Here is a 14,210-nt window from a genome sequence, read left to right as displayed (position 1 = left end):
CTGCGATCCGGTTGGTCGCCGAACCCAGAACTAAGTAACTTCCGGGAACGGCGAAGCCGCCCCCCGCGCCCGCGCGCGCCCGCACACCCGCGCCCGCTCCTTACCCGGTTTTTACAAATTCTGCGCTTCCACGCATGCGCAGAACGCATACAGCGCCTGCGCGATCCTCCAGGAGCAGCTGGAGCATCGCGCAGATGCTAGTACACATGCGCACGCCGCGTGCATGCACGCGCACGCCACGTGCGTGCGCAAGGATGCCGCCGGCCTCATTCCAACCGAACCGGTTGGAACGGGGCGAGAAACCCACCCCTGATGTTGATGCTGAAACAAAAAATTCAATAACTGGTTTGTTGTGTGTGTGTGTGTGTGTGTGTGTGTGTATAACTACAATGAAGATTCATGGATGAATCATTCCTCCTAATACAAATATGAATCATTTTACTTATTTTACATGTGTAAAAGACATATTCTCCTAATAAATGACTAATATGGCATGTAAATTAATTGATGGTAAATTCAAAATCATTTTAAATTCAAATTTTGTATTTCAGGGAATCTGTAAAACTACAGCATTAATGATCCAACTGTCTTCTAATCTTCTGATAATTCTTACATTTCAAAATATCCACAAATATTTTTCTCACTTGTAGTAAAGCAGAAAACATGTTGAATACTTACCTGAATCCAAGAGGAGACAATTTATACCTTGTTAAATAAGCTATATATTATAGCTTATTTTCAAATTAATGCAAGAACTGAAGGTCTATATACTAGAGCCATGATGGCGAACCTATGGCACGCATGCCAGAGGTGGCACACGGAGCCATTTTTGAGGGCACGTGAGGCATTGCGCTGTCAGCTCCAGCATGCATGCATGAACTAGCCAGCTGATTTTTGGCCTTGATTTTCAGCCATTTTTTGCTTTCTGGAGGGCAGTTAAATTATGGGGGTGGGCATGCAAGCACGCGCAATAGCGCACATGTATGTGCTTTTGGCGAAAAAAATTCGCCATCACTGTACTAGAGCTTTTGATAGAATAACTACTGTCCATAACCACGTATTGTGTGTGGCCTGTCAAATTCTCTCATTTTATTGAAAAATCTAAGCAGCCAAATTGAAAGTTTACTTCCTGCCTGCCAGTGACATAGCTTATAAACAGAGCTCAGATTGACAAGGAAAGAACAAATTGTGCAGGCTTGCAATAATGGACTTGCATCAGTAATACCTGCTTGCTGTTGACAGAGTTTGGGCCTTATTTATTCTTTGCTGTTCTTATTTTCCACAGAACATTCAGCTATTAATTCATTTTCAGATTTAGCAAGAACTATAATAAAAAAAACACATATGTAACAGCTAAATACAATTTCCTTGCACAGAAAAAGTTATAATGATTTTAAGCTTGCTTTGAACCAATATTCTGCTCTTTATTTGTAACTCTCTAGTGCAGAGACTTTATGTGTCAAAAACTATGTGAATCTAGAATACTCAGTTGAATTTCTAGCAAGTCAATTAGCTAAGGCACTAATTAGGCACATTTGGATATCACAGTAGCTAAAATTCTAAAGATTATGATCTAGCAATTATATTTGCTGCATAGCTTCCCCTTATTTCATCTCTCTTGACAGAAAAAAAATGAACCAGAAGACCTTTTGATATATTTCTTTTAACATAAATCCAAGCCCTGATTCTAGAGTTAGAGAAAAGCCAGGGTTCGCACCATGCCTTACTGGCTACCCATACACTCTCACACATTCATCCTGAGCCCCTGCATTTAAGCAAAGCCTCCCAACTATCCATGCAATCTCATGCAACTTCCCCCACACAACAGCATCCACCCCCAAGCCCTGCAGTGCTAATGTCACAACTCACCTACCACCTGTGTATTCTTGGATACCTCTTCCAACCAGCAGCAGATACTCCAAGCCCATGGCATTAACATTGTGCCTTCCTCACCACTCACATCCTTCACTTGGCAGCAGCTACCCCAACCACTACTGACCTCATGCTGCACACACACCACTAGACACACCCATTCATTCACTCTCCCACATGGCATCAACCACTTACCAGACTGCCAGCTACTTACAAACAACCTGGGACATGCAACCTCCTGCTGCTTCCCAACTGACGTTACTTCTTGGAAGCTGGTAAGAATTTGAAAACAGGTACTCGCTTAATGACTCACAATTGTCCTCACTAAGTGATACAGTCATGTAATATTATGCTTTACTCATTGCTGTGATAGAAACTCTGTTCCCAAGTGCCATCATGATTTAAAGACTACTTTTATACTTTAGACAAAATAGCTAAGTTGGGTTTTCAGCAACCTAGCAGTAAGCATGAAAAGGAAGAACAAAGCATTATTTCAACTGGGGATGAAATGAAAACTCCCGATTCCTTGGTAACGGACATATACAATGAACAACTTTACTACCAATTGCTAGATACATTATTTCTTCCTACATACAGCTGCTAATTTCTCTTCACTAAAGGTACTTATTTACATACCAATCACAGAAGTCCTTAACAAGTAAAACAATATGAGGACACAGGTTTGTTGGCCATCTATTTAGACAAAGAAGAATAAATGAAATAGGTGGAAATCATCCTCAAAGATGAGATAAGGAGAAATCTCAGCAGATTTTCTAGCCATTTATCCCAGAAGGTTAAAGATTTGGGCTGAGAATAAAATAATGAAATTTAACAAAGCTGAATGGAATGTTCTTTGCATAAGAAAAAGATCAGGTACAGGCAGATATAACCTGTCTTTACAACAGTATGTGTGAAAATTATAGATGATCAGGAACTGAATATGAATAACCATAATTTAAATTCCCCTCATCTTAACCCAGTATAAATCCTACAACAGCCTAACCACTCTATACATCTAGTGTATGAAAACATGCCTTTTAATAAAATTTGTTAGATATGCTCCCAGAGTTCTGATTTTGTTGCCAATATATTCTGCAAATTCATTCAGTTCTTCTTAACCTTCTTCAACAAGTTGAGTGTTTGTATCAAGTGTATCAGGAAGAATATCCTTCTTCTTTCCAAAGTCCCACTTTCTAAATCCATGAGAATGTATATATAATAATACAGATACATTCATTCATAATGCATATGTACTTTAAGGCTGTTCTAAACTTATTTATCGGAATGTTCTGACCTGAAATAGGACATTTTGAATAAAGGCTAGTTCTAGAATATTCCAAAATTATTTGTTCTGGGATTGGAACAACTTTATCTAATTTGTGTGCTTCTGAGATTCAAGCAGACATGCAAACTAAAAAATTAGGTATTATGAAAATACAAGATGACAATTTCTCTTCTGCATCTATATTCATTTGCTACTAACTAGTATATCATAAAAAGTCTCTTTCACATATACATTTGTTGTTACTCCACTTCAGTATGTATTGTTATATCTTATGAAAAAATTTACAAAACAAATGTGCAATCAGAAATGAGCAGCTAGACAGTAGTTAGGACACTGACCATAAGGCAGTGGTCAAATGTGTTTATGATTTTAGATGCCATGCTTGTCTGCTCCTTTGATAAATGTACCTGCTCCTTAAATGCAAGTACATCTGAACATCCATCTCCTCTTTAAAAAGTTTAGTATCATCACTGTAAACCAAACTGCTTCCTGAACAGCAAAGCTGATAGCACCCACTGTTAATTACAGCAACAACCAAATGGCCTCATCTGACATTTTATGCAAAACTCAGCAATTTTTCCTTGTGGCTACCCCTCCTATTTCAAAAAAATTACATCTTATCTTGCTGATAAGATTACAAAATATAGAAGAAAATAAAATTAAGACTGAGCCTTTTTAAATATTAAAATATTCTGCTGCAATCTTTAAGATTATGAGTACGATACTGCACATCATAAATATTAGTACTCAATATCTGCTATAGCAAGATCTGTATCTTTAAAACCTCCAGGCCTGATCTGGTAAACTTGTGTATATTCATCTTTTATGCAATAAGCGACATAGTTTGTGTGTTTAATAAGACACAGCCTATGACAGACAATGGTTGCCTGGTTGAAAGAGACCTGATCCAGAGGGATCTGCCTTGGAGGGGATACCGACAGGCTGACAAGGTCAGCATACCACAACCTCTGGGACCAGTGAGGGGCCACGAGGACCACCTCCGTCCTTTTTGTGGTGATCTTACTTGTGGAAGAAGCGGGAGAGGAGGGAAGGCATATAGCAGGTCCTGGGGCCAGCTGCACCGGAGAGCATCCGCCCCTCCAACCCCGGTGAGTGGAAGCGGGAGAAGAACCGCTGGAGTTGCATGTTGTCCCTGTTGGCAAAGAGGTCAACTACTAGAGTGCCAAACCTATGAAACAGCTGGTGGAACAGAGCCAACCACCACTCTGCAGAGTCTATGGTGGTCCTGCTCAGCCAGTCCACCTGGGTGTTGTCCACTCCTGAAATGTGGTCAGAACAGATGGACGCTAGATGACATTCTGCCCAGCAACCCAGGGCTTCCACCTCTGCCATAGGTTTTTTTGGACCTGGTGCCTCCCTGGCGGTTTATGTGCACCTTGGTGGCCACATTGTCCATCATCAGGAGCACGTGGTGATGTCGGATGGATTGGTGGAAATCTCATAGAGCTAGTCTTGCAGCCCACAGTTCCAGGAAGCTGATGCAGGCTGCTTCTGATGGGGACCACTTGCCTTGAGCCACGAGATGTCTCATGTGTGCCCCCCAGCCTGCAAGGCTAGCATCTGTCGTGATGACCAACCTGGAAGGCTCTTTGAACAGATGTCCATTGAGGACAGCGATGACTTCCACCACCAGAGGGACCTCTTCACCAACGGAGGGACGCATACCATTATGGATGAGTTGTTCCTGTTGGCTCTCTGGTGGGGCAGGAGAAGCCATTGCAGTGCTCTGGAGTGAAGCCGGGCCCAGGGGAGGATCAAGATGCATGAGATCATCTTCCCCAACAGCTGTGATAGGAGAATCACCGGAACCTGCTTCGCCCTTAACACCTTGTGGGTCATGGACACTAGGCCGTCTAATCTGTCTTGGGAGAGGAACACCCTGCACGACAAGGTGTCTATCACCGCCCCCAGGTGAGTTAGCTTGGTGGTTGGGGTGAGAAGACTTTTCTGCAGGTTTAGGGAGAGCCCGTGATCCCTGAGAGCCCTCATGGTGATGTGGAGATCTCACAAGGCTTGTTGCCTGGACGACGACTGGATGAGGATGTCATCCAGGTACCTTTGGAGCCATATGGGTCTTCGCCTGAGCTGAGCCGCAACTAGTGCTAGGACCTTTGTGAAGTGTCGGATGGCATAAAAGAACTGCAGAAACCTCCTGTGTTGAGGGTGGATGGGCATGTGGATGTATGGCTCCTTTAGATCGATGGATGTGAGGAGGTCTCCCTGGCGGATCCCCACCAGGATGGATTGGAGGGACTGCATCTTGAACCTCCAGTAGGCGATGTGCCTGTTGAGGTTCTTGAGATCCAAGATGGCCCTCCACCCACCCCCCGAGCTTTGGGGTACCAGGAAAAGAATAGAGTAAAACCTTTTTCCTTCCTGGTCAAGGGGAACCTGCTCTATTGCATTTATCTCCAGGAGATGGAGAACTTTATGGTTTATGAGCTCCCTCTTGAGAGGGCAGGAGGGAGTGGGGCAGTGCCATCAGAGGTACACGATGGGCTTGGTAGCTCCATGTCCAATGACACCACAAGATGATAGGCCAAACGCAGGTAGAAGGCAGGAGGACTAGAGGCTCTGGCTGGCTATGCTGGAAAAACAGAGAAGGATAATGAGAAAAGGTAAGGACAAAATACAAAAGTATTCTAATGGTGATTAATGTTACACAATAAAGGAAAAATGTCCAGTTAGAAAAAACAGATTCTCCCCCAGCCACGGGTGTAGGAGGTGAGTAGGAAGCCTGCAGCCAAGGTTGCAAGGCCCGGCAGAAGTGCCAGGCTGTGGGGAAAATTGGCAAGAGGACCCTCCCCGTGCCGGTGGCCTAGGAACCAGCGCTGCCTCGTGAATGGTGTGGGTGGCAGAAGCCCAGCCGGAGATCCGGACAGAGCCACTGCCCACCTTACGGCCTTCTGCTGAAGCGTGGCCGAGCAGTTATGGCTGTGAGGAAAGGGCGCGAAAAGTATCTGTTCTCCAAAATGGCCACTGCTGCAGCATGGGGGTAATGAGGAGGCAAAAGCTGTGACCGCACTGTTAAACAGCGGCCAGACGCCTCTCCATGGCAGGCTCCATCCAGGAAGGGCGAGAAATGAAAAAAACTCAGCGAAAACAAATAAGGGGACCTTGCAGGGAGTCGCTGGGACCGCCAGATGCCTTGCTGCCTTTTGACATGCTTTTTAAAGGCAAGCGGCAGGCCTCCGAAGCCGACCTAGCGTGCCGCGGCGATGGAGTACCACCACCACCACTACGCCTACTTCCTACCAAGAATTGCAAAGAAAATAATAAATCTCTGAAGGTAGTAGGAAAGTAAGGTAATAAAATGAAGGAAAAAGTAGTTTAGAGTGGAGAGTCCAAGCCTAGAGAATAATTTAGCTGGAGCTCACACAAAATAATCCTGAACGGGCAGACTGAGGAAAAATTCTGGGGATTAGCAACACCAGGAGGCGTGGCCAAGGAAAAAGTTTCCTCAGTCCCAGGGCAACCAGACTGAATTAATTGCTTGGACTCTCCAAGCGGTGCACAGGAAAAGTAAGGAATCATTTAAAGTTTAAAAACCCAACATTTTTGTACTGAACTGAACTGAACATGGTATCAAAATACTAAACTGAAAAAAGCAGCATCAACATATTCAAGTTTATTTAAATATTAGATGACCTTAATAGCAATATAAATAATTTTAAAAAACAAATCTTCCAAAATTAGATAACAAGAATGAAATGAAATTAAATGAAAAAACTCTCAAGCTTTCCTATTCTAATATCAAAATAATTGGCATGGTGCCCAGGGTAGATATTAATCCAAATTCCTGACGACAATCAAAGGTCAATCCATTGTTATCCTTGTATTTTAATAAAAGACGCGATTCTGGGAGTCTCATAAGATATGAATGGTGCAAAGAGGATAATATTACAATTTATTAACGCTAACAAGCACCTAAACAAATATCATCTTCATTCCTATAAATGTACTTCTTTTCCTCTATTTGCACTTATTTGTCTTCACTTCTTCACTATAAATTCTAGCAAGACATTGGAGACCTGGCAACAATCCAAGCTGCAGATGGCTGGAAGTGTAGCCTGAAATCAGTGTGCGGTTGATGAAATAGTCCTTACACCTGACCCTTGCTTCACACCAGGCACAAAACACAAACTGAACATAACTAGTCAGAAAAGCTTTCTGAAGCATCTTGCTATCTGGAACTCTTCCTCAAGGCATTCTGAAAAGACAGATGGCAAAATGCAGCAAAAATGCAGTAAATTGAGAAAGGAGCATTTGAATATAAGGAATGACTAAAGAGCAAATGAACAATTGTGTGTGTGTGTCACATAAGGACAAGTGTATTGCATGAATGTAAAAATGGATTTAACTAAAATATGCCAAAAGGCCAATACCTTAAATTGCAAGCCTGTAAAAAAATGATACAGTATTTTTAAACTATATAAATCTTATTCCAATTTTTTGTCATACAGAATCACCTCTATGTGGGAATAAGCACATTTAATTAAAATGCCAATAAGGGAGAAAATTTGTAATTCAAGGTTGAAATGGGGAGTCCTTGGGGCTCTCTGAGCTTGGTTATTTTCAAGCAGATATTTCATTACCCAAACTAGGTAACAGCACTGATGACATTAGGCAGTTTAGGTAATGAAACATCTTCAACAAAACAACCAGTCAGAGAGCATCAAGATTATAGATTAAAATACTTATTCCAAAGTTAAAACATTTTTTGTGATAAACAAATGAAAATAATAATAGTAATAATAATAATAAATAGTAAAAAATAAATATTGAAATGCAATTGCAATTCTCTGTATCAACATTACTCTTTTATTTCAAACACATTTCAAACATATTTTGTAAACTTTTCTGCTGAATTTACATAATATATGATGCTTTTACTGTCGGATAGATTAAGTAGTATCTTAATTTTTCCAACATATTAAGCATGTGGTATTTTCTTTTAGGCACTTTCTTTGTAAAGTTTTAGTTGGCCAATCAGAATAAAATCATGACTTATTCTAACATTCAAATTATGCCAGTCCAAAAACCTCAACTCAACTAGCTATACATACAATGGGAAAAAAGTTAATTTTCAATATTGCACTCTTTCTTGAACACAGTGAATCAAATTTTGTCTATTCATAAATAAATATAACGTAAGGCATAGTCTGATTTGGTTCATTAGTTTAAAAAAAAACCTTCCATTTACAAAACTAACTTAGCTCCAATAATGACTCAAATGCAATCATTCCCAATATATAAAAAGTTAAGTCCTTTTGTTAGCTAGTAAAGAACTTCCAAGAATAACCTCTTTTATGATTAGCAGAAATCATTTTATTTATTGATTGCTAGAGTTTAGCAACGCAACTACAGAATATGTTGATGTTTTGAATTAACAATTCATAAACCAGTTTTAAATTTTATACTTTTACAACAAGTTTAAGTAAAGCATGTAGTAACCAATACTTCTTTTGCATTAAGACCATTCAAAGTTTTTTAAAATATGATTTTGTAATCTAATAATATACTGCAATGTATTTTATAATGGTCACAAAATGTGTGATAAGATTCACTTCATGTTTATAATAACTATTTTCAATATTAAAAATGTGGTCATAGTGTTAATAACATTTCAAACTCACTTTACTAAAGTCTGACAGTTTCCCATCACGCTTATATTTTCATTAGCATTTTAAAGGTGAAGAGGGACTCAAAACTTTACAAATGTTATTTCTAAATGTGTTTAGACTGAGTGAGTCTAAAACTAACATTGTATTTTAATGTGTAAAACAAAACATTTAATATTTGTATGAGATGTTGGTTGTACTACACACAATTCATCATATAAAAATGAATAAGATCTTCAAATTTTACTTGACACTGTATGATGGATTATCTATAAGTAAGAGTCGGAAGTTTATTTTGTAATAAATCCTAAAACCATAGCCCATAATGGCATAATTTAAAACAAAACGAAGGTTATTGGGAAGAAAAGAAAAAGTAAAGTAAATAATATATTAAATAAAACAATGAAACAAATTCCATTATGATTCATTTGTTCCACTTTAACATTTGTAATAAATCTATATAATTTCTATTAAATCCCCTACCACTAATGTTATTGATTTCCAAATAGGAGTTCATATTGATGCACATTCTGTTTATGCTACATTTGGGTTATGCCCCTGAAATTATTTTTGAACTTCTTTTAAAAATACGTAATTATGTAATACATATATTATATTTGGGGCACAGATTAATGCCTTTATACTTATTGGATAACTGATCATTATCCAAATAAAAGATTCTGTAAGAGTAAATCACTTCCAGAAACTCATGACTTTAAAAAGTGCTGCTTTTCTGTATCACTTTAAATGGGTATAATAATGGATAATGTGAGCACACACACATGCGCGCATACACACACACACACACACACACACAGGTGTGAAGTTTATTTCATAGTCTTGTTTTGATGTCTATGATCATGTAAAAGAGAAAAATGGTTAAATATAGAGAAAGAAATTGATAATTAGATTTTTGCTTTATAGTTCTGATATTGAACTATGTTAAACAATTCTAACAATGTAAACATTTGTAGCTAATACGTCAATTGAACTTCAGTAAAGAATAAAATATCATCACTAAAGATAATGTTTAATATACAATATTATCTAGGCTTTGGAAATGTCCTGCCATAATGAGCATCTACAAGAAGAAAAATGTCTTTTCCTAGCCATTTCAAATGCAATTTTGCACATCTTAAAAGAATTCTACCATTGTATGCATTAGGGTTCATCACAATAATAGTTAATCACAATAATAGGTTTTCTCAAACGTGTGTTTTGCAAAGTCAAAATCAGAAGCTTCAATGCAGCAAGCAAGGTCTGGCATTGTTTAAACTACACTCCATGAGTCAAAAGAGTGCAACATCCAATGTGCCTCATCCCAAACTTGAAGCTGTTGTTCTTTAAAGGAAAAACAAATCTTCCTAAATTGCTTCATAGTCTTGATGGGACAGTTTTTAGGAATTCCATGTGTCCCATTTTCATTCCTCCAAAAAGGTCAAGCTATAGATAATAAAGCAGTTTGTTGCTCCCGCTAAAATAGAAGCAGCAACAACATATATAATGAACGGCCGCAGAGGCAAAATGTTATTTCAATCGACCTTGAAAAGAAAAAATAACCCCAATTATGAAAACAACTTTCAAAAATGCCTAAAATGCTTAGTATAACTGGCACATGCCACTGTTTATTCAATAGATTAGTGATACCCAGGTTAGAAATGAAAAGAAAGGAAGAAATCACTGTAGGGAGAGAAGCCCGGTCATCAGGAGTGTCAAATAAATACATTATTGGTGCTTTTCACAACCAGTTTATTTGACTTAAGAATAGGTAAGCAGGAAAACGTCATTTCTGAACTGAAAAACTGAACTTAATTACCACACCCAGAGGTAAAAATATTGTTCATTCAATTCTATCCCACTGCCCACCAAACATCTCACTTCATGGCTTTCCGATGGGTCACCAAAAACTAAAAGAGATTGTTTTCCTTTTGAGTGAAAAAGAATAAACAGTTGACATTGCAGACTACTTTTCTAAAATCCAACTTTGAATATTTGTTTTAGAAATTGTAACAGTAAATGATTTGTAGGTAGAATAAGCTTTATTTTGAAAAGTTTGTCAGAAAATCCAGGTTATCCAAGCTGTGCAATGTGCATTTGAAAAATATTTTCAGTGCACATTTTAGCTGAATTATTATGCATTATTTTCTGGCAAATTAAGAGCCAATTTGCTATTTCATTACAACATGCACACAACATAAGACAAAAACCAAAAAAATCCATGTGGATTGCAATTTGCTTGCCCACACCAACAAAAAGTACTAGATTTTCTCAGACTTTTCAAACATAATAGTATATGATTACCCCATGATCAATATTTAATGGAACATTAACAAGCACATTGGCATGTGTCCTCATTGAATTCCCCAAAGATTAGATTGAGTCATCTTTGTGCCCTCCTCTGACCCTGCTGGCTTCCAAATACATGCCAGATAAAATCAGGGAGGATCCACTATGCCTACTTTATCATGAGTTTTCTTGTTTCCTCCCCCCTTGTGTCAGCCCCCATCAATTCCAAATCTTCCCAGCCAGCCAAGTTTTTTTTATTGAGTCAGTGCCAAGGATGATTGTTCTGGGACACAGTCAGTGTGCCAACTGGACATTGCCCTTTCCAATTTTATTCAAGAAGGGCACATGTACGTTGCCCCCAGTAAGCAAAGAGCTTGATCAAAGAGACCATTCCTTCTAGTTTTGAAGGCACACTCTCCTAGAAATCCATTCCAATATTCTCCCTTCTTTCTTTCTGGGCTGGTTTGTTTGGCTGTGAGTTCTACTCACTTCTTCCTGATACAGAACTCAAAGGCAGAAAGAGAGAGAAAGCGCGCACCAAAACGCCTGCAATCTCCACCAGTCAACTATATTCACCATTTCCCCCAAGTGCCAAATGGTCTGGGATTGGCACGCTGGACAACCCCAGGAAGCTCGCCACATACCTTGGTTTGGAGATAATGGGGATAGTAGTATGTGTACTGTGGGAACATTGGCTGCTGTTCCAAGCGTTTGCCCATGTAGCTAGAATCTTTATCTCGGATGCAGGGAACTCGTTGGCAGGGAGTCGTGCCCCAGGCCTTTCTTCGGTTAAAGCCACTATTCCTGACAGTCCTAATCAAGGTGGCTTCTTTCTTTCTTTCCTCCCTCCGACTTCTTTGCCTTCTAAACGCTCACTAGCTCCAGCCGCGTTAACCGCCGCAAAAAATAAAAATAAGATTTGTTTTTTAAAAAAATCAAAACACCGAAAAGGGGGAAACAGGTCTTGCTTTGCTTTGCTTTTCTCCGTCCTCCCCCCGTTAGAGCGGGACCCCCCCTCCTCCTGCTGCTCTTAAGTAATGTCAATTGCCAGGGTCTAGAGAGGGGGGTGTGAACCGAGAGAGGGTGGCAGCCCTTTCGGAGAAAATAGCAAGACGAGGGAAGTCCGGATCTCCTCAGATCGGCTTCCTCGCGGTTTCTCACGATCCCTCCAACCGCTTACTAAAGAGAGAAAAGGAGGGGGTGGGAAGGAAGAGCTCTAAAAAAAAGAAAAGAAAAGAAGAGGAGGGAGGAATGACGGCAGGGAGCGCGTTCTCGCTCGCCCCAACCTAGTTGCTGCGGTCGCCCTCACGGAGGGACCGAGGTATTGGGGCTTTTCTTCTCTTTTATTCAAACCCCCTCCTTCCAGCCTGTGGGTGGAACTACAACAGCCAGCCTCTCCCTCGAGAAGCAGACGCAGTCCAGAAGCCTGCAGTATTTCCTACCCAAAGAACCAGGCGCGCTCCAGCCCCTGCTGCAAGGAAAACTCCGCTTCATCTGCTGGCTATTACAGAAAACTGAGCAATTTTGCTGGCTTGAAAGCCGCCTCCACAGCCGCTGAGATGGGGGGCGGGGGGGAAGCTATGGGATCGTGTAGCTCAGCCTTCCCCCTTCTTCGCCGAGTCTTCCCAAAGTTAGCAGCTCCAACAACAGCGCGGGCGTTTCAGAAAGTCGAGGCAGGAAAAACCGGAGCTTGCTGTTTAAAAACACTTCCCACTCCGAACGGTCGCTGGGTACGGCTCACAACCTTTATTGGAAAAAACCCGCGCGAGTTCCTCTACTGGGGATGATCTTTCCCAATTAGCGGGTGGACCTTGGAAACTGTTAAAAGAAACCGAATGAAAAAATTTGGTTCCCTTTGATGTTTGTTTTTAAATTCAAAAGCAAAGGAAAGCAATAACATTTCCTAGCCTTTCAAAACAGAGCTTGCAAAAAGGAATTCAGACAAAAAATATCTCCAGCGGAGATGCTACAATGTTATTTTTTTTCAAATGGCAACATTTTTCACAAAATAAAATTTAAAAATGAATATTTTTAAGAAGGTTCTCAAAATGATTATTAAAAATCATTGTACCTTCTGTTTAGTGAAGATTTGATATATAATTAAAATGATCATTAAAAATGGACTCCATATTTAAGGAAACTGCTTTTATTTAGCTGAGTAGCTATTGATCTGCTTAGGATGTGTTGTCTCATCCTCTACCATACCTGTGCATCTATCCTCACATATCTTCACCAGCAAGGTCTCCAACACCAGTCTAGATAACCCAACAATTAGGGAAGGGAGGCTACAAAATCCTGGAAAAAGGCAGTGCAAGGAGAGACAGGCAGCCCTGTGCTGTGAAGCACCTTTTTGTCTTCAGATCGAAAGTGCAGCATCGCTCTACTCCACACAATACAAAGGCCATTGAAAAAAATATAAGTGTGCACCAATAGTAAGCTTGGTTAGTTTTGCCTTTAGCTAATTTGATATGGATTGGTATAAAGTCCAAATCCAGATAATTGGTTTATTTGGTAATTATGTTGAGGATATTATATGACTAGGCTACCATTCACACATACCAAACTAATTTAATACATTTTAAGCTACTGTGTTTTACAAATTCAGCCATAGACTGGTACAGAGTCACTTTGTGAGATCTTTAGATGGGTAAAACGTGAACAAAGATCTTTACATTGGACACTACACTTTTTTAAAAATATTCATTCAAATCCATGTAATAACCTACTGGGACTATTCTTAACTGCTGTATTGACAGGCAATATAGATTAACTGAAGCAAGAATCTTTCTATCTCCATTGTGCAACAGAAATAAAGAATCATCAACTAAAGTTTGCTGCAAGTACATGTCACAGTCATTTTAAAATATTATTAATGCTAAGAGGGAATAATGTCCCATTTTACATTATGTTTTTGGGCTCTGATAGGAAATTTTTAAATCGTAAATATGCCACACTGAATTTAAAAATTTACTGCATTTAAAAAAAAATTTAAATTAGAGTTAGACTGTTAGAGACTACTAAATTAGTATGTTTCATACATCCATTTGGTTGACTTTACCCAGCACTACATAATGCCTTTAAAATCCAGAAAACTGTACATGATTGGTTTGATAAATTAAAGGGCA

General features: G+C 39.6%; 1 protein-coding gene across 2 annotated transcripts in view; it reads right to left on the bottom strand.

Annotated features, from left to right (window-relative positions):
- Positions 1 to 12,273, bottom strand: part of RBMS3 (RNA binding motif single stranded interacting protein 3) — a 463,288-nt gene extending 451,015 nt beyond the window's left edge. For both annotated transcript variants that reach the window (XM_087712894.1, XM_087712895.1), the window contains exon 1: positions 11,730 to 12,273. In XM_087712894.1, coding sequence (XP_087569020.1) covers positions 11,730 to 11,804 — 75 coding nt within the window. In that variant the 5' untranslated portion in view covers positions 11,805 to 12,273. The remainder of the gene's footprint in view (positions 1 to 11,729) is intronic.
- Between the last annotated feature and the right edge of the window lie 1,937 nt (positions 12,274 to 14,210).

Source organism: Thamnophis sirtalis, unplaced genomic scaffold (genome assembly GCF_051295495.1).
Source record: "Thamnophis sirtalis isolate CommonGarterSnake01/CBP01778 unplaced genomic scaffold, rThaSir2_p1.2 scaffold_4, whole genome shotgun sequence".
Taxonomy (NCBI): domain Eukaryota; kingdom Metazoa; phylum Chordata; class Lepidosauria; order Squamata; family Natricidae; genus Thamnophis; species Thamnophis sirtalis.
Note: the sequence above shows the minus strand (reverse complement) of the source record. Positions and strands in the feature narration are given on the sequence as shown.